At 42.1% G+C, this 19,436-nt stretch overlaps 3 protein-coding genes across 3 annotated transcripts; 2 read left to right on the plus strand and 1 right to left on the minus strand.

Annotated features, from left to right (window-relative positions):
- Positions 1-5,793: 5,793 nt before the first annotated feature.
- LOC115686348 (protein UNUSUAL FLORAL ORGANS) lies at positions 5,794-7,590 on the minus strand. The gene has a single exon (XM_030611605.2). The coding sequence runs from the start codon at positions 7,298-7,300 to the stop codon at positions 5,969-5,971; it is 1,332 nt and encodes a 443-aa protein (XP_030467465.1). The 5' UTR covers positions 7,301-7,590; the 3' UTR covers positions 5,794-5,968.
- Positions 7,591-12,351: 4,761 nt separating this feature from the next.
- LOC115686346 (UDP-glycosyltransferase 43-like) lies at positions 12,352-14,123 on the plus strand. The gene has a single exon (XM_030611602.2). It carries the CDS (start codon positions 12,489-12,491, stop codon positions 13,953-13,955), a length of 1,467 nt encoding a protein of 488 aa, XP_030467462.1. The 5' UTR covers positions 12,352-12,488; the 3' UTR covers positions 13,956-14,123.
- Positions 14,124-17,545: 3,422 nt separating this feature from the next.
- Positions 17,546-19,403, plus strand: LOC115686353 (UDP-glycosyltransferase 43-like). The gene has a single exon (XM_030611615.2). The coding sequence runs from the start codon at positions 17,579-17,581 to the stop codon at positions 19,133-19,135; it is 1,557 nt and encodes a 518-aa protein (XP_030467475.1). The 5' UTR covers positions 17,546-17,578; the 3' UTR covers positions 19,136-19,403.
- The last annotated feature ends 33 nt before the right edge of the window (positions 19,404-19,436 follow it).

The raw sequence follows: 19,436 nt of genomic DNA on the forward strand, positions 1-19,436 counted from the left end.
ATTGTCAAATATAATGGAACAAGTATGTTCCTCCTGCAATGACCTAATTTGGAATGACCCGCTTTTCCTATTCAATGCATCTTTCATTAACAATTTGGTTGCGAACACTTAGCTCTCACAAATTCTTTCGTATTTCTAATAAATTTGACACCCCTTTGAAAAGCAATGGAGTTCTTGACAATAGCTTCTTTAAACAGTTTCGTATTATCAAATTTCATTCTACGGACAAACCAGAACATGCAGTAGTCGGATCATAGGAATGATACTTACTTTTTCTTCTATGGACAGTTACTTTGTCATCTTCAAGCTCGTTCTCGGAGCTACCACTCTCATCTTCGCCGCCACTCTATTCATATTCAGTCTAATTACCATTAGCTGGAGCTTCTTCGTTCCTATTTACTGATTGTGGTTTATGCGATTCTCTAAATGATGCAAATTTATTTCTCACAAAGTCTCTTTGCTTGTGCCTTGACTATGCAAGTTCTTCATTGTCATCATCATCACTTAGGAAATTTACATTTGCCAAAACTTCATCATCCGATTCACTAGATTGAGCAATTTCCCAATTTAGTCCGGTTAAGTCTTCATCAGGTATGTCTTCACTAGAAACTTGGGGACATCTCCTTGTTTGCTCAACTCTCTCTATATGACCTGCCTCCGTCTTCGGCCTCAGCTGTTGCGCTTCGTACCCAACCTAAATACATTCTCCTAATTCTCCTATTTCGGTGCTCTCATCATCTTCACCATCTTCACAGTCACTATAATACTCAACATATACTTTAGCTTCATCGCCATGAAGATAATGGTAAATAATGTCCTTAACACCATTATCATCACTGAAGAATCTCAAGCCGTCCTTCAAGCTCTTCCCAGGAACACAATAATGCAGTTTATGTACTTTGCATCGTAAGTAATGCACTATGTCCCTCATGAATTCTATATATGATGGCCTCCTTACATCGAAAAAGATGGTACCTTTATTTCCACTAGAATATTCCCATTCCTCGGTGCCAATGACAAATTCCCTACCATAGCAAACAATGATGGCGACAACATTGTCCCCCACGCCCATGCTGCACCGAAAGAAAACAAAATAATTAGCATTTGGGACCACAATGCACAAAAGCCAACAAGTTCATATGGAGGATCCCACAACCGCAACTAAATGATTAAACAAATTGCCATTGTCGAAATAAAATAACTTCAGTTGCTGTCGTTTAGTAGAAATGAAGCAACACAGCTAGCACCGGTGTCCTCACAATAAGAACTTGAGGTCCCCACAATCACTATTTCGCAATTCCTTCTCTACTACTGTCATGCCTAATTTATCTCTCCCCACAAGCCTTAGTTTTGCCCTCGGAGCCCTAATTTTTCCATCCAATTGAGCCATGGAGAGAATATGACAAACCTGAATGACTGAGGGTAAGAGATGACACACGAGCGGCAGCCAACGACGACGGCGATGGAGCAAGTGATGACGGCGACGGAGCACAACGACGACGACGACTAATCGAGCGACTACAACGGGAACTTCCTTCGCTTGAACGACGACCAGACGAGCCCTAATTTCATCCTTCATCGTGCGACGTCGTTTAATTAACTAGGGGGAAACGACGTTGCATTGGACGTCCAAGCCACGTAGGCGATGCGACGTCGTTTTTGAAGTCCACGTGGACTTTATTTTTAAAAAAATTTGCCAAGTCATTTACAAGATTTAATTAAAAAAGCCACATATTAATTTTGGCTGGAATATCTCGTCGTTGACACTTAAGTGATCGTTTTTCCTTCAATTTGGCACTTAAGTGAGCCGGCGGAAGTTTTTTGCACTAAAGTGAGCGCTGTACACAACTTTTGGCACTTCTGCTGTTCTTCTCTCGAAGATTATCTACATCATTCAAATGTGAGGGTGTTGATAAAGATGCGAATTCTACAAATGAACCTCTAATTAGCCATGATGTTGATAATTTTGAAGAAATTAATGGCGATTTTTGGCGAGGGCTGATTTGAAATTAAAGTAAATATTGGGGAATTTTTCTTGGACAAAAAAACGTTCGGAGTAGGATTTAGGGAATTTTATCAAAAACTTCCTAAACCTATTGTACTTGTGCCAATTTAGTCCTAAACCTTTCAATTGTACCAATTGAATCCTAAACCTTTTAATATTTTGTCAATTGGTCCATTTGGTCAAATTTGGCACGCTGACGTGGACATTTTTAATAATTTTTCTTTTTTGTTTTGTTTTCTTTACTTTTTCTTTTTTTCTTGGACTCAGGGCCGGGACGCCCTCGCTTGAGGCCGGCGAAGGCCACGGAGCCCTTGCTTGGCTAGACCTGGCGAGGACGTTGTGGTCCCTTGCCCAGAGCAAGCGAGTAGGGGTGAGCATGGTTCTAGGGTAGAATTAAGAACTTGAAAGCCGGACCATTGGGAATTGATCAGGTTCCAAATTCTAAGGTTAGAGGGTCCGATTCCTGGTTCCATTTTCTGAAAACCTTTGGTTCCTGGTTCCCATGGGAACCGAACCGGGAATCGAGAACCGGTAAGGGAACTGAACTAGGAACCTAAAAACAGTAATTTTCTTCCGCATAATCTCATCTTCAGTCTTTGTTTATAGGTGATAGCAACACATAAACTGCAAAAATATCATTGATGAGCAAGGATCAACGTCATTTTTAAGAGTAATAAGAATAGCAACGGTGGGAGATAATTCTAATTGTTCTCTTCTATCTTAATTTGCCTTTGAGCTCAATGAAATGCCTAAGATAGTAGTTGCCCAGAAAAGAAGAAATGGGTCTCCTTTCACTGCGCAGAAACTCTTCACCATCTAGCCCTCTCCTCAAAGTCACCTCAACTGACCCATTTTCGACCTCCATTGATGGCTTCAGAACAACCCATCACCTATTCCTCAATGTATAAAGAATAAATTCAGACCCAAAGAAGAAAGTGAGGATTAGGAATACTGGGGGAGTGAAAATTCAAAAGAAACCCAAGAAAAGGTGAAAATCAATGGGTATATATATAGGCGAATTTTTCTTATAGTGAGGGTGAGAGGATCTTCCGAGCATATGCTTATGAAAGTAACAACCTTTATTTTATGTGTTTTGAACTTTTTAATATCTAATTTATTTTATGTGTTCATCTTCTTTCATTCTTATTATTTCGTTCACTTCCGTTTTGCTTAACAAAAAATGTAAAAAAAAGGGAATCTGTTAGACCCTAGCATCAACCCTGAAACCTCTGACAATGTAGGTTTCAGGTTCCGACGGGTAGATTTCATGTTCCAAAAAATGAGGAATCTGTACCAACATGTAGGTTCTAGATGCAACCTATAAGAAATCTAAAATCGCTTACCCCTACCAGTGAGGGTTAACTGGTGACTCTCATTGGCCCCAAGTCCAAGAAAAAAAGAAAAGTAAAGAAAAAATGAAGAGGAAAAATTTATTAAGAATTCAAAAATTTATTAAAATACTATTAAAAATGTCTATGTTAGCTCCATATAGCCGCCCGTGCCAAATAGGACGGCCAGTGTCTACGTTAGCGATTTCCGGCCAAAATTGATCGGATCAACTCTATTGGCAAAATATGAAAATGTTTAGAACTTAGTTGACACAATCAAGAGGTTTATGATTGAATAATACAAGTACAATAGATTTATGGCTTTTTTTGTAATTCTCCTGTAAGATTTGAATTGGACCTAAAATTTAGGGTTTTTTTTTATAGAATTAGGCCTAAGGAAAAGATCGAGTTCTCAAATACTAAAGGCAAAACCCAAAATGAAAAACCAACTCACTGCTCTCTCTCTCTCTCTCTCTCCTCCTTTGTGAGCGTCTATCATAAAGTTCTGTCCAAGTGACAGAGCTTTGGGTTTTGTTTGGTGTTGTAAAGGGGAAGTAGAATCTAAGTCAGACGTTGATTGTCTTGTTTGTGTCAATCCCTTTTTCACTATCAATTGTCTCTGAGTCGGTTTTTCTCCAAAAAGGGTAAAAGTGAAAGCCCATCGGATTTGGCAAAATTTGATCTTTCTTGTGAGGAACCTCTCTCTTAAGGGAAAAAGGAAACGATCCCATTTTTGGGATCTTGCGTCTCTCTTCAAGTAACCTTTTCCCTCTCTCCAATGTACGTACATCGATTTCATCTCTCATGGGGTCCATGATCTTGGTCTCCATTAACTTGAAGTACTGTTCTCGCTACCCTGTTAGCTACCAATCATTCATTTCTACGCGAAACCAATGTCTGCAATGTCTTCGTGAACCATTAGTTCGCCGTGGATGATTTGTTTTAGACTCTACTACTAAGGAGAGAGAGAGAGAGAACCAATGTCTGCAATGTCTTCGTGAACCATTAGTTCGCCGTGGATGATTTGTTTTAGACTCTACTACTAAGGAGAGAGAGAGAGAGAGAGAGAGAGAGAGAGAGAGAGAGAGAGAGAGATGTTTCCGCGCACTAAATGTTAAGGAAAAACGTAAAAGATCAGAAGTTGAATAGGAAGACATTTCCAAAAACCAAGGGCAATGCTAATGAGAAAAGTGGCACACATTAGTGGTTAATGAATGATATGTACTTTTGGGAACAGAGAATTAACCAAACATTTCAGTTCAACTTGCTTGGGCTGCCCATTCTTGTTTTGGTTTGTTTTTTACATTCTAGACTAGAAACATTAACAAGATAGAGGATACAATATCGTTAATACCACTAAAATAGTTAATTTGTATTATCTATTGAGTACAACTCGCAAAGATACGCTCGAACACGCAAGAGGAAAATTTCATTGCATTGTTGATTTATCAAATTAGAGGGAAACTACTTCTACAAGAGTGACAATGACCTACTTGTTACAGCCAAGATACATTGCATGAGCTTACAAAGATATTTAGAAACGAGCTTACAGGGATAAAGCGAATGGCATTTTTCTGGATAAACAATCCAAGATTACTCAAAATCAACCATGTTCCGTTGAGTCAGGAGAATTAATCACTATAACGGACATCATGCCGGTAAATCCCATCAAGGAAAATAGATTTTCTAGTTAGTTTGGTTGCAAAATCACATCTAATGAATAGCATATGATTGAAGATGAACGAATGATGCCTCATCCAATGAATTTCATCCTTCAACGGAAAGATATTTGGGTGTGATTATGCATTACCATGGTAGTATAACCTTTTATTTCTCTGCACAATCTGCGACAAACCTAATATCTTGCTTATTGTGCATGAGGAGTTTCTATTATTCCGTGACCGAAGCATTCGGTCACTTTATCATCCGTTGGATCAAGTTTGTTACCTTATATTCCTTCATTTCATCTATGATTCAACGTAGGAAAGTAGACTCAGTGATTTAGTTAACGGTGTTATATATTTTCCCCATTGTGCATGATTGATGTCCTGTGGCTATATTAGACAAACAGCTGATCATATAGCTTTTTACACGACACTTGTATGACTCGATATGTAATGGCGGGACAACAAAAATTGCTAATTATATGTTGAAAAAACTTTCATGACTTAAAAAGACGAGTCTGTGATCCAGACTAATGTTAAGAGATGCACCATTATTCGGTTAACATCTCTCTTGTAGTTGCGCTTTAATTCATTGTGGCAGTGAGAATAAAATGTCAATTTTTTGCAGTTCATTGCAATATTATCTCCTCATGCGCTCTTAAGATTGTAGCTACTTTTTTGCGGTGTAGTCCGACGGGCGACATGTTCAAACTCCTTAAGATGAGCGTAACTCCCGCATCTCTGTGATTGTGAGCGAGAATAAACTAGATTGTGCCATATAATTTGCAGAAACAAATGGGAGGCTAGTAATGGGATGATGAAACATGCAAAAGAAGGCGAGAACGCATATTACATAGCTTGGAATAGTAGCAGCTAAAACATCCTGCATGCAAAGTAAATCACACGAAGCTCACAAGCACAACCACAAGAAGAACACCTTCTTGCTTATAGAAAGAGCCCTAGCATTTGTTCTAACATCTGAAAGATTGAAGAGGGTGAGTCAACTGGTCAAGCATCCCGGTGACCGGCGTAGCCAGTCTCGGCTCATACGCAAAGCCATGCAACTCAAACTCACCACCACCACCACCACAACCGCTGCTGCTGCGTCCGCCTCCAACAAACGGACATGGCGGCATCCACTGCCACCTCTTCCTCCACATGTCGAAAAGCAAGGCCTTGTCCCAACATCCTCTTATCATAATCACGACGAACTCTCCATTCCCAATGCAATCAAACCCTCTTCCACCTTCAATATCTGCAAACTGAATATAGAGTTGATACGGCATTCTCTCCATTTCCACCCAAGTTGTCCCACAATCTTGGAGAAACCAAATCCTCAAGCTCTTTGGCACATTGAGCTTGCTCTTCTCAACAGCTGCCACTAGAAGCAACCTTCCCTTGCTCTCCACCAAACTCGGGGACCTCAAGAACCTCCTCATTGGGGCTTGAATCTTGCACCAGTTGTTGCTCCCTATTTCATAGGCCAAAATGCTAAATGGGTTATAGTTCATGCAGTAGAATTTCCCTTCGACGTACACCATCTTGCCTGATTCGAGGCTGCAAAGCCTAGGTAGAGAAGAAGTGGTGCCCCATAGCGAGAAGAACCCGCCGGCATCAATGTGGAAGCTCTCGGAAGAGAGGTTTTTCACCGCGTATGGAGATATCAAATCGTCTCCGGCGACGGCAACGTCGATTGAAGATGGAGTGATGGTGAGGCCGATTGAAGGGAAGAGCCTCGGTCTAAGTGTTGGGGGCAGTGGAGTAAAAGAACCTACAAGAGGGTTACATAAGATCAAGCTCTTCATGCCAGCCTCATCGGAAACCCAACACAATAGCCCACCGGAAGAAGCACATGGGGAAAACCCGGAAGGGATCAAAGGAAAAGAAAGGCGGTGCCACGCTATTTCATAAGGGTCAAACAGATAGCCTTCCATGTTATAACTAGCTGATGATGATGATCTAGGGTCGTTGGTGGAGTTGTTGCTTTGGTAGATGTAGGTGCTGTGGGTCTTGTTCTTGAAGAAGATGAAACAATGGCGGTCCGGGGATACTTGCAAGCAGAGTTCAAGGAAGGTGCTGGAGAACAAGAGACCATACCATCTCTTGCAAACTGAACGGGCTCGGAAGAATGCGGGCGGTGGAAGAAACGCGATCACGCGATCGAGCAGGCTTTGAGGAAGCTTGCTCCATATTCTAGTGTCCATCCATGAACCACCACATGATGACGAAGTGTTAGCAGCTGTGCCTTCACTTGTGAAGAGGTATGAGAAAGGCAAGGGCATTGAGGCATTGAAGGCTTCCATATGGGAAAAGGAAACGATCCAAGAAGTTGAGAATCAGGTTTCTTGAATAGGACCAGCCAAACAAACTAAGAAGTGGATTTGCTATCTTTTCATTCTTTCGCCAACTCTGACTCTCAAGCAATAGCTAGCTAAACACAAAAAAGGGAAAGAAATACAAATATAAGCGTTTCAAGAAGAAGAAGACCCTAGGTAAGAGTAAGAGAGAGGTTGGTGGTTAAGGAAAGGTCATGGAATTTGTGAATTTCAGAGTCGGAGGAAGATATTTGGAGTTCCCACATAAACTTTTGTGAAGTTGGGCTTTGATAAGGAGAGTTCTTCATCTTGGGTTGTGGTGTTGAAGGAGGAGTGTTTATAAAAGGGCTGGGGAGTAGAGCTACATGCATTTGCATGTCTGACTTTTTTTATTTTAGTTTTTTTTTGTCTGCTTGAGTGTGTACTTTCATGTTTTTTTTTTTGGCAGAGATGAGTAATAATTTCTTGAAGGGATGTTTTTCAGCGATGATTTCGAGTGTTTTCTTTTCAAAAAGCCGAGGAAGAGGAGAGGGACAACTGGAGCAGAAAGAAAGGACTGAAAGAGTTGCAGATCAGATCAGAAGATGGATGATGAGATGGTAAAGTGCCAACACGAGTCTCTCGCTGTCAGTCGTGAACTAAGTCCGGAATGGAAATTGATTATTCAGCCCCACTTGACGACTCTTCCCTCTTCTTGTCTCCTAATTAGACTCAGTTGGCCAAATCCAACTGGCACGGAAATCATCACGACAACACTTTAAGACAATCTCGTTCTCTACAAACCGATGTACGATGAATATGTCCAAGAAAGCTGGTGTGGGCATTGAGTTCTGCTAGGATCGTAGGGTTTGTCTAGGAATTCAAAAAGTGGAAGATTAAGTGTATTCTTGCCTAGTTGCTCATATTTAACGCCAAATAAGAAGCTGCAGTATTCGACCAAAAAAAAAAAAAAAGAAGAAGAAGCTGCAGTATCACTTTAGTTAAGTTTATGAATTGAGTTTGAGCCCATTTGAAACGACTAAAAATGAAGCTCGAGGAAGACCGAAGAAAGAGGACACAGTTTGGGAACCTAGCTGACGAGTGTTTGGTGATTTGACTATTCAAGTGACGTCTAGTAGGTTTTGCTCAAGAAGTAGATACGCTCGACCATATTGGGTAGCCGGTCATGAACCGTGTGTCTAGCGAAGCTAAGACGGCCACTCGGATTGCTCACTTGATCTTACGAATATAGATTGGATGTCTAACTCGGCATGGACTAGCTAGGGTTTTCAAAAGATTTCATTTGTATTAAGTTGTTCTTCATTTTGTAGAATGTACCAAGCCATCGAACGTGTGTGACTGCTTCTCTAACAAAGAGATCGAGTCTTTTTTTTTTGTGGCTAAGTTAGAAACTAAGAGACTAAACAGTGAGAGAATGACAGGTGCAATTAGGGCTTGGGGTTCAATTAAGATACTAGTGATTATAAATCACCAATAACATAATGATTAATATGGAAAAATTCCTTTTCTTTTATGAGGAACACATAATATTCGTCACTACAAAAAAGATAATGGTAACCCACCATGTCCTTCTAGTGCAATAACATAAATGCATTAGAGTTCCCTTTTTACTGCTATCATTGCGCATATCGACTGAAGCATACAATATATAACTTATTGTACCAATTTTATAAACCATAAGCACTTGGTATATCCATTCTAATGTAGCTACTACCATTTTTTGGTTTTTGCACTGGCATGGACTCTGTACTTTGGATTGAGTCTCGATATAGGACACTTATGACGATGAGATCGACATTTTTTTTTTGCAAAATCAAAGCCAAGCTAGATGTTGGCTGAGATCAACATATGTGACATAGGTTGGGACATAAAGAAGGGATAAATGGTTTGCATCCTTTGTAATGTCATCTCAAGCAATATGTTTGTTTTAGCCGTCCATATGTAATGTCACATATGATAATTCAGATTCAATGTACTATTTAGCAATTTCATATGGTTAAGATAATAAAAGGCCACATAAACAGTATATAGGTAAAGTAAACATTTTGTATTAAGGGGCCGGAATGGATGATGCCAGATAGAATGGGAAAAAACGTAAAAAAAAATTAGTTCCATCGAATTGGTTTAGTCCTTAAGCATCGATATTTAATGCGTGAATGAGGTGCATAATAATAGCTTGATTCCCAACAAACCATAAAGTGCAAAAATTTTCACATTGGGGTCATTCACCCTAATTTTGGCTCATATATTACTTCATCCATGAGTTACTGTTTTTGGACCCAAGATTTATATAGATGGGCTTCTTTGTCATAAATTATTTTAAAAATAAAGCAACTGAATATAAATATATCCTTATATCGACCTTCTAACTTACATCGATGTTTCAGTTTACCTTCAATTTCTTTTCTATGGTTGAAATCTTTGATCACTAAAGTCATACATTATATTCCTCCAACATATTTGTGCTACTAATCGCCATTGTCAAATGCATAATAGAAAGAGGTCCATCAATGTACATTTGAAGTGCACAATTACATAATATATGCTCATATCTTCATTTGATGCGAGTTTTCCTGTTAAACTGATTTTGGGCTTCCTCCGTGCCTAAATTAAAGAAAAAAAGTTAAGAAATATCAATGTGCTCCATTTTTGGAATAGTTTAAACATTTGGGACGGATAAATGAGGAATTCAATAATTAATAGAGCATAATTTAAGACTCATGAGCTCAAATCACGACACTCCCTATAAGTATTTGCATGCGTACCGAATATACATAAAACCATCCACCCATATCTTTCACAATCGTTCTCCGACCGAAGGAAAAGATTAGATAACTTTTGTGTAGGTTAATTATAGCTATCGAATTTAAGATAATGAAATTCGAAGGAGTCTTCCCTTTAGATGGTTTGATCATGGATGAAAAGAGAAACGAAAGTGGCGACAAGGAAATCGAAAACCCTAATGCAGAGCGAAGGACACAACGCAGTTTTTGTCAGTTCATACGTCTAATCCCATTTTCAGTGTTGGATTTTTTTACAGTCTGGTGCGAACTACAGGAAAAAAGCTTTCACATCTGAGAAAGTCAAAAGTGATAAGAGAATCTCTCTCTCTCTCTGAGCCATGATGTTCTGTTTAAGTGACTGAGTCTTGGGTTTTGTTTGGTGTTGTTAAGGGGAAGTAAAATCTAAGTCAGACGTTGATTGTCTTGTTTGTGTCAATCCCTTTTTCACCATCCTTTGTCTGAGTCTGTTTTCTCCAAAAATGGCAAAAGTGAAGCCCATCAGCTTTGGGAAACTTTATCATCTTCTAAGGAACCTCCCTCTTAAGGAAAAAGGGAGTAACCCCATTTTTGGATATTGCGTCTCTCTTCAAGTAACCTTTTCGCTCTGTCCGCAGTACGTATACACAGGCATTTGCACAGGGAAAAACAAACGCGCATTTCATGGGGTCCATGATGATCTTGATCTCTATCAACTTGAAGTGCTGTTTTCCCTACGCTACACTCTCGGCTTCCATACATTCATTCTCTACGTGAAGTTAGTGCCTGCAATCTTTGTGAACCTTTAGTTCAGCGAGGATGACTTGCTTGACACTCGACTGAGGAGGTGGACTTAGTTAGCCATATGTAAGTCGGCACAATTGAAAATATTAGGACTAAATTGGTAAATCGTCAAAAGGTTTATGAATAAATTGACACAATTGAAAGGTTTAATACTGAATTGGATGCCATACAATAGGTTTAGGACTAAATTGGTACAATTGAAAAGTTTAGGACTGAAGTAGCTTCCGTACAATAGGTTTAAAACTTTTTGGACAATTTTTCCGAGATAAGAAAATTGACCAAACATATCAGTTTCGCTTGCTGGGGCTGCTGATGGAGCCTTGGAGGCAAAGAGGATACCATTCACGTTTTCTATTTCTTCTGTACATCGTTGACTAGAAACTTCAACAAGACAGAGATAATGGACAATCATTAGTACCACTAAAACGGTCATCATCTATTGGCTACAACTCGCTAAGGCACGCTCGAACAAGCAAGAGAGACATTTCATCACATTCTTGATTTATCAAATTAGAGGCAAAACTATTCTTACAAAAGCAACAATGACCTATTTGTCATAGCCGATATACATTGAATGATCTTACAAAGATTCTTACAAACTAGCTTGCATAGAAACATTGAATGACATTCTTCTTGAGAATCCTTGCAAGATTACTAAAGAATCAACTGTGTTTTGTTCAGAATCGGGAGAATTCTTCACTGTAACAGACATTGCGCCAATAAAACACATTCAGGAAAAGAGATTCCCTAAGTAGTTTGGTTGCTAGGCCAAGTGGAATTTGTACGTGTCTTTTCTATGCTAGACAAATTTGACGGTAAAAATTATCCAAAAAGTCCTAAACCTATTATATGGCGGCCAATTCAGTCATAAACCTTTCAATCATATCAATTTAGTCTTAGATCTTTGACGATTTGTCAATGTAGTCATTTCGGCTAATTTCGATCAAAAATCGATAACATGGACGTTAGGCGTCCTACATGGTATGGCCGGTATTGATATGGACAATTTTTGTAATTTTCAGATTTTTTTATATATTTTTTATTTTTTTCTTTTTTATCTATTAAATTTTTTTTAACTACTAACAAGCCTGTGAGCAAGAGCCATCGGTGACTGGGCAAGGCCAAGCTAGGCTACGTATCGTATTCGATCCTATTAGATGTTTCCATAGCGAGTAGACTCTCAGGGACACGGGACATACATTATTGGATTATCATAAGATATCACGCGACGATACTCTGACACCACTAAAGAGTAATCAACTAGATAAAAAGAGAGCAATAAATATGAGGAAAATACGAGAATTGGGTGAATGTAATTAATTCGGAAGTGCCGTCACTCACGAGATATACTTTTGGAGGGACCTAAAAGGGTACTTCATAAGTTAGAGACTTTCCCATCATGTGATAAAAATTAAGAGATAGACTCTTGACAAATTCAATGGTGTGAGCATTTCATGATGTGACTTTTCCAAGTATGTGTTGTCGTGGACGACACGGACTAGTGAGTTGCTACCTAGTTTCGTCGTCGTAAACGAAAATATCTTGTAATGGTTGGCTAAGTGCAGCCTGGAAAGAGTCGGACCAAAATTCAGGACAAAAAACCTAGAGAAGCCATGGGAAGAGGAGAGGTGGAGGTGTTGTTTGTGGCCACGCCGGCGATCGGGAACCTTGTCCCCGCAGTCGAATTCGCCCGACGCCTGGCCGACCATGACCCTCGGTTCCACTCCACCGTCCTCATCGTCACCGATCCCCACCGGCCCCTCATTAGCTCCTATGCCTGCTCACGAACCGCCGCCTCCTCTTCCGGTGCCGGCAACCTCCGCTTCGTCCACCTCCCTCAGGCAGACCCGCCTCATCCAAGCGAGTACCAGTCCGCCTTCGCTTACGTCTCTCTGCACATCGCGAACCACGCGCCTCTCGTCAAACAAGCCATCGTCAACCTCAGGGCAACGGGGACCCAAGTCGCCGCTCTGTTCTTGGATATGTTCACCACGCCAATGGCCGACGTGGCTCGTGAGCTGGGCATCCCTCACTACCTCTTCTTTGCATCCCCAGCGAGCTTTCTTGGGTTCACGCTCTATCTGTTAGACCCTGAAGCCAGGAAGGCGATCGAGTCTGAGGACATGAGCACTGAGTTGCCCATTCCGAGTTTCGTCAACACAGTGCCTAAGCGAGTCTTGCCCTCTTTAGTTCTCAAGTGGAAGGATGCGTTAAGCTTGTTTGTAGCCCATGCGGGGAGGTATGGTGGGTTCAAGGGGATTGCGATAAATACTTTCGACGAGCTTGAAGGGCATGCGCTCCAGTCGCTGAGGGCGAGCGCATTGCCGCCTGTTTATTCGGTGGGACCGGTAATAGACCTCGATGGACCGGTCAAGTGGCACCCGCAAAGGGCCGAGCAAGAAGCCATCCTGCAGTGGCTCGATAAGCAGCCACCTTCATCGGTGGTGTTCCTGTGCTTCGGGAGCATGGGGTGCCTGTGCGCGCCTCAGGTGAGAGAGATAGCGATTGGGCTGGAGCGGTCCAGTTTCCGGTTCTTGTGGTCGTTACGCGAGCCACCGAGGGGTAAGTTGGACCTTCCAGGTGACTATGAGAGTATGGATCAAGCATTACCGGTAGGGTTCCTGGACCGGACGGCCGGGACCGGCTTGGTTTGCGGGTGGGTTCCGCAAGTAACCGTCCTGGCCCATATGGCTATTGGTGGCTTCGTCTCGCACTGTGGGTGGAACTCCATATTAGAGAGCCTGTGGTCCGGCGTACCGACGGCCACGTGGCCCATCTATGCGGAGCAGCAGATGAACGCGTTTCAGATGGTGGCGGAGCTGGGATTGGCGGTGGAGATCAGGTTGGATTACAGGGAGGGGAGCGCATTGGTGTCGGCCAAGGAGTTGGAGAGAGGGCTGAGGTGTTTGATGGAAGGTGGTGGCGAGGTGAGGAGCAAGGTGAAGGAGATGAGGGATAAGAGCCGGATGGCCGTGACGGAACGTGGGTCATCACATGCTTCAATGAGGCGTTTGGCGCAGCAACTGCTGGCTGGGTTGGATTTGGATGATCAAGAAACGAAGTTACCACTTATCATATGAACCTCTTGCCTGTTAGACAATTCGACCCACACGTATGATTCTCATTATTTTCATTTTCGCCGGTTCTCAGAACATCACCAGCGTACTTATGTTTCCAGAAGAGATATAACCAATAAAACAACTAAGGATATGCATTATATGTCTATCATACCTCCTGTTACAGAAACATCCCCACTTCAACTGTCCTTCAAATGCTGCGCAAACACTTCCCTATGAAATAAATAAATAAATCGAATTGAATGCTGAATGCAAGGCATATCGTGAACAGGTTCTTTGGGGTTCTGCAACTGCATGGAATTGAGCCAACATCTGCATGTATTACCGTAGAAAAACCTTTGCAGGATATCCATTGACATTGGCAAACTTGAAATGCTCCATCAGCCGTAGGCAACGCCAACATCTAGACAAAATAATCACACAAAGAATGGCAAACCTGCATATATATCAGAGTGCTCTTCAATCAATGATGAAATTTAGAATACGGAAACAAAAGTATAAAATGGATATACTATTATACAGGGGTGACTGACAGAATTCCCGTGCTGTGAACGAAGTGAATTGACAATGTAGATTGATGACATATACATAACTGAGAAAGAGAGAAGTATAAACATGTACCTACGAACGAAACTTAAAGGAAAAACATGAAGATAAGAAGCTGAATAAGAAGACATTTCGAAAACAGAGGCTGATGGTAATCAGAGAGTGGAATGCATTAATGAGAAGATAAAAGCCATTCTCATTTTCTGTTTTCTTCTTCTCTTTTATAAATTGTTGACTAGCAACTTAAACAACTCGTAAGGACACGCTCGAACAAGCAAGAGAGAAATACCATCACATTCTTGATTTATCAAATTAGAGTCATACTCATCAACGAGCTTAGAATGGCACACTGAATGACATTTTTGCTTGAGAAGCTATCCAGGTTTACTCAAACCAAACTGGGTTTCATTCCAGTGATTTCCTAAGTCGTTTGATTGCTAAACCATAACAGATTTGGACGCGTCTTTTCAACAGCAAGATAACTTTGATTAAAGCACATTTTGCTTTTGGAACTCAAACTATTTAAGCATGGTTCTTTAATCTGCAACTAACTAATAACCATCTTTACAAGAAGTTGTGGCTGAAGCTGGGCTACTTATCATGTTTTATCTATTAGATGTTTCCATGGCGGGTTGCCTCTGATGGACACCTGAAATAAGTAAGACTCACCACAAAGTTGAGCACAATGCACAACACATGAATCTATCCACATATATGCTTTTTCTCAAGGAAATGACAACTTCGATGAATCATACACTCTAAATCATCATATTACAGTGTACCGATGCGAAGTCAAACTAAGATCGATACATGTAAAGATGCAGATGCACTTGATGTAAGAAATAACTATTTACCAGAAACCATATATTATCGGGTCATCCTAAAATAACATGCGACGAAACTCTTACGCGAATCTTTTAACACATAAAACAATGGCCAATTCTTGGTCGATATCAACGAGAGCAGGCTCAGCCGATGAGAACAAAGTTCGATATCAACGAGAGCAAACTTAGCCAATGAGAACAAAGTTTGGTCAAAACAAGGGTTCGCAATGAACAAAAAAATCAGCAGGCATTTAAGAGTCATCGATAGTGCAAGATGTCAATACAACAAAATGGTGAGATTATTGCAGAGGCTATTGATGAGGAGCCTCACCAATCGACAGCTTGAAGGAAATTGATCGACGAAATTGCCGACAGCAAACAATCTATTGATAGACAAAATCATTGACATCAAACTGTCTCACATTTTGGTGAAGTGTTGAGGCAATGTCATTTCTGAACAAAGGATTGCCAACACATCAGTCTAGGAGAAGACAATGGAACGACACGAGCACGTGATTGCTAAATGATTATGCCTACAATCTCAAGATTTGTGACCTCTTGCAAATAAACAGTGATAGAAAATTAGAGATCGTGTCTACAATTTGTTACTTCTTACTAGTAACTGTAGATATTACTAGGAAGTTATCTATGGATTCAAAATCCATAACTACTAGTAAATAAATGCTGATGGTGGGATATAAAAGCCCACATTGTCATCATTTTCTCCCTCGGTCTTCATAGCCAACGTGACGGAGGAACAAATGAGCAGCTTAGAAACAATTCCCTAGAAAAGCGGCGGTTAAAGTGTTAATCTAAATTCCCGAGAAAAGCAAGCGCAATAGAAAAATTTAAGACTTAGGCTTTTTCAAATTGTCATTAATTTCAAAAACTCCCTTTATTTGGTACACTTAGGGTGTGTAGGGTAATATTTATGTTCCTGGAAAAAATTTCTGTTCAGAAATAGTTTTTTCTATTTCTATTCCCTCGACTGGTTTCTGAGTAGAATAACACTTTTGGTTACTGCACAAAATATCTATTCTCGGAATAAAAAAAGAACATAAATACATTTGTTACGACCCTAAAAATTTCTATTCCCAATTTTTTCCATTTGATTATAAAAATATCAGTTGAGAATTAACAATTCATATTTGAATAAAACTGGACTTTTGTAAGGACTTAACTGATCAAGATATTCTAAGATGGCCTCAGAAAATCCAACGTAATAGTTAGTTAAAGATGGATGGCTAGAAACGGTAGCAGAGAGTTCCGCTGATTTATAACTCACAATATGAGGAGGTTGACAGTAAATATTTGGGCATTACAATTAACAGGTGCATAGACCTTTTGAACTTTAGGGTTTAGGATCTAGGGTGGAGGTATAGGTTATAGGGTTTAAGGAGTGGGGTGTAGGGTTTAAGGTGTAGGGTGTAGTGTTTAGGGTTTAGGGTGTAGGGTGTAGTGTTTAGGGTTTAGGGTGAAGGGTTTAGGGTTTAGAATTTTAGGATTTAGGTTACACTGAATTTGTTTCTTTAAAATGACATTGTTTCTCTTTTTGTTCCCGAAAACAGAGAGGTAATTTTTTTTCACTTTTTGTTTATGTTCCAAATCTATTCCTTCGCGACTGATCTATTCCAAGGAATAGAGAAATTAACTGACGTACGTAAATGAATTTCTATTCATTCTCTGTTCTGGGAAACAAAAGAAGAGAAAAATAGAGAAAAAGAAATGTTAACAAACAGGCCCTAACAGGGCACCAAATTCAGTTTATAATTGGGTAGAGATTGAAAATCAATCACATGCTCAGTTCTACACAAAAAATACCTAAAGTATCGATAGCCGATTTGGCTGGACTCTATCAGTACAATAACGAGTCGGCCAATCAATGCGTTGCTCGATGTAAGAATTTTCCTTAAAATTTTCATCAATGTCATCCTTACGTAGGATTTTCATTATTTTGGTGAAACGATATCCACCTACATAATAAGAGAGTGACAGAGTATATATGAAAATACGTTGAGCCGGGTGACTATCGTCAGTTCATAAGTGCCGTCACCCACGAGATATACCTGTAGATGACTCAGAAAAAGGGTATTCTGTAAGTTAGAGACTCTCCATTATGCGATGAATTCAACGATCTCACCCGGAGATTTTCCCTCTACCTGTTCATAGTCGAAGATACTGCTGTGGTGGACCACCAACCTTTAGAAGAGATAGACTGACAACAAAATTTCACTCGTGGGAGTCGTAAAAGACGACATGGACTTGCGAGCTGCTCATAGACGCAATTTCTTGGGAAGAGTTCCGCCGGTAATAGGACAAGAAAAGCCAGAAGAAGCCATGGGAAGTGGACAGGTGGAGATGGTGTTTGTGGCCACGCCGGGGATCGGCAACCACGTCCCCGCCGTCGAATTCGCGCAGCTCCTGGCCAACCACCACCCTCGGTTCCGCTCCACCATCCTCGTCATCACCGACCCCCACCGGGCCATCGCCAGCACCTACGTCCGCTCACGCGCCGCCGCCGCCGCCTCCTCCTGCGCCGCCGCGGGCAACCTCCGCTTCGTCCACCTCCCCCTGTCCGACCCGCCTCATCCGAGCGAGTACCAGTCCCCCTTGGCTTACCTCTGTCTGCACATCGCCAGCCACGCGCGTCTCGTCAAGCAAGCCTTGGTCGACCTCAGGTCAACGGGGGCCCAGGTCGCCGCTCTGTTCTTGGACATGTTCACCACGCCCATGGCCGACGTGGCTCGGGAGCTGGGCATCCCTCACTACCTCTTCTTCCCCTCGCCGGCGAGCTTTCTCGGGTTCATGCTCTATCTGTTGGACCCTGAAGCTAGGAAGGCTGTCGAGTCCGAGGACATGGGCACTGAGTTGGCCGTTCCGAGTTTCGTCAACTCAGTCCCGAAGCGAGTCTTGCCCTCTTCGGTTCTCAAGTGGAAGGATGCGCTTGCCTGGTATGTAGCCCATGCGGAAAGGTATGGCGGGACCGAGGGGATGGTCGTGAATACTTTCGAGGAGCTCGAAGGGCACGCGCTGGAGTCGCTCAGGGCGAGCGTGTCGCCGCCGGTCTATTCGGTCGGACCGGTTATAGACCTCGCTGGACCGGTCGAGTGGCACCCGCAGAGGGCCCAGCAAGAAGCCGTCCTGCGGTGGCTCGATAAGCAGCCGCCTTCGTCGGTGGTGCTCCTCTGCTTCGGGAGCATGGGGAGCCTGGGCGCGCCTCAGGTGAGAGAGATAGCGAATGGGCTGGAGCGGTCCGGGTTCCGGTTCTTATGGTCGCTACGGGAGCCACCGAGGGGTAAATTGGACCTGCCGAGTGACTATGCGAACATCGATCAAGCATTGCCGGAAGGGTTCCCGGACCGGACGGCTGAGATCGGCTTGGTTTGCGGGTGGGTTCCGCAAGTAACCATCCTGGCCCATGAAGCTATAGGTGGGTTCGTGTCGCACTGTGGGTGGAACTCCATATTAGAGAGCTTGTGGTACGGCGTACCGACGGCCACGTGGCCCATCTATTCGGAGCAGCAGATGAACGCGTTCCAGATGGTGGCGGAGCTGGGATTGGCGGTGGAGATCAGGTTGGATTACAGGGAGGGGAGCGCATTGGTATCGGCCGAGGAGCTGGAGAGAGGGATGAGGTGTTTGATGGACGGCAGCGGCGAGGTGAGGAGCAAGGTGAAGGAGATGAGGAATAAGAGCCGGACGGCTGTGATGGAACACGGGTCATCACACGCCTCGATGCGGCGTTTGGTTCAGCAACTGGTGGTTGGATTGGACTCGGATGATCAACAAACGAAGTTACCAATCATCGGATGAATCTCTGCCCGTTACCGACTATTCAAAACACATGTACGATGCTTGTTATTATTATCACTTTTCGCCGGTGCTGGTGATAATATCACCAGCGTACTGATGTTGCCACAAGAGCGATGATTAATAAAACAACTCAGGATATGCAAATATCAAACCTACTGTTATAGAAACATTGCTGTTCTTGAAATGCTGGGGCAAAACACTTCCCCCATGAGACGAAGAACAAATCGAATCGAATGCCGAATGCAAGGCTTATATTGTCAACGGGGTTTTGGCCGTGGAATTGAGCCGAAAGTCGAAAGTA

This window comes from Syzygium oleosum, unplaced genomic scaffold, assembly GCF_021117445.2.
Source record: "Syzygium oleosum isolate NSW1041296 unplaced genomic scaffold, Sole_v2.1 Sole_v2.54, whole genome shotgun sequence".
Classification (NCBI taxonomy): Eukaryota; Viridiplantae; Streptophyta; class Magnoliopsida; order Myrtales; family Myrtaceae; genus Syzygium; species Syzygium oleosum.

Excerpts from the sequence above, each read along its gene's own strand:
- LOC115686353 (XM_030611615.2), top strand. The coding sequence starts at position 17,579 with ATGGACTTGCGAGCTGCTCATAGACGCAATTTCTTGGGAAGAGTTCCG.
- LOC115686346 (XM_030611602.2), top strand. The coding sequence starts at position 12,489 with ATGGGAAGAGGAGAGGTGGAGGTGTTGTTTGTGGCCACGCCGGCGATC.
- LOC115686348 (XM_030611605.2), bottom strand. The coding sequence starts at position 7,300 with ATGGAAGCCTTCAATGCCTCAATGCCCTTGCCTTTCTCATACCTCTTC.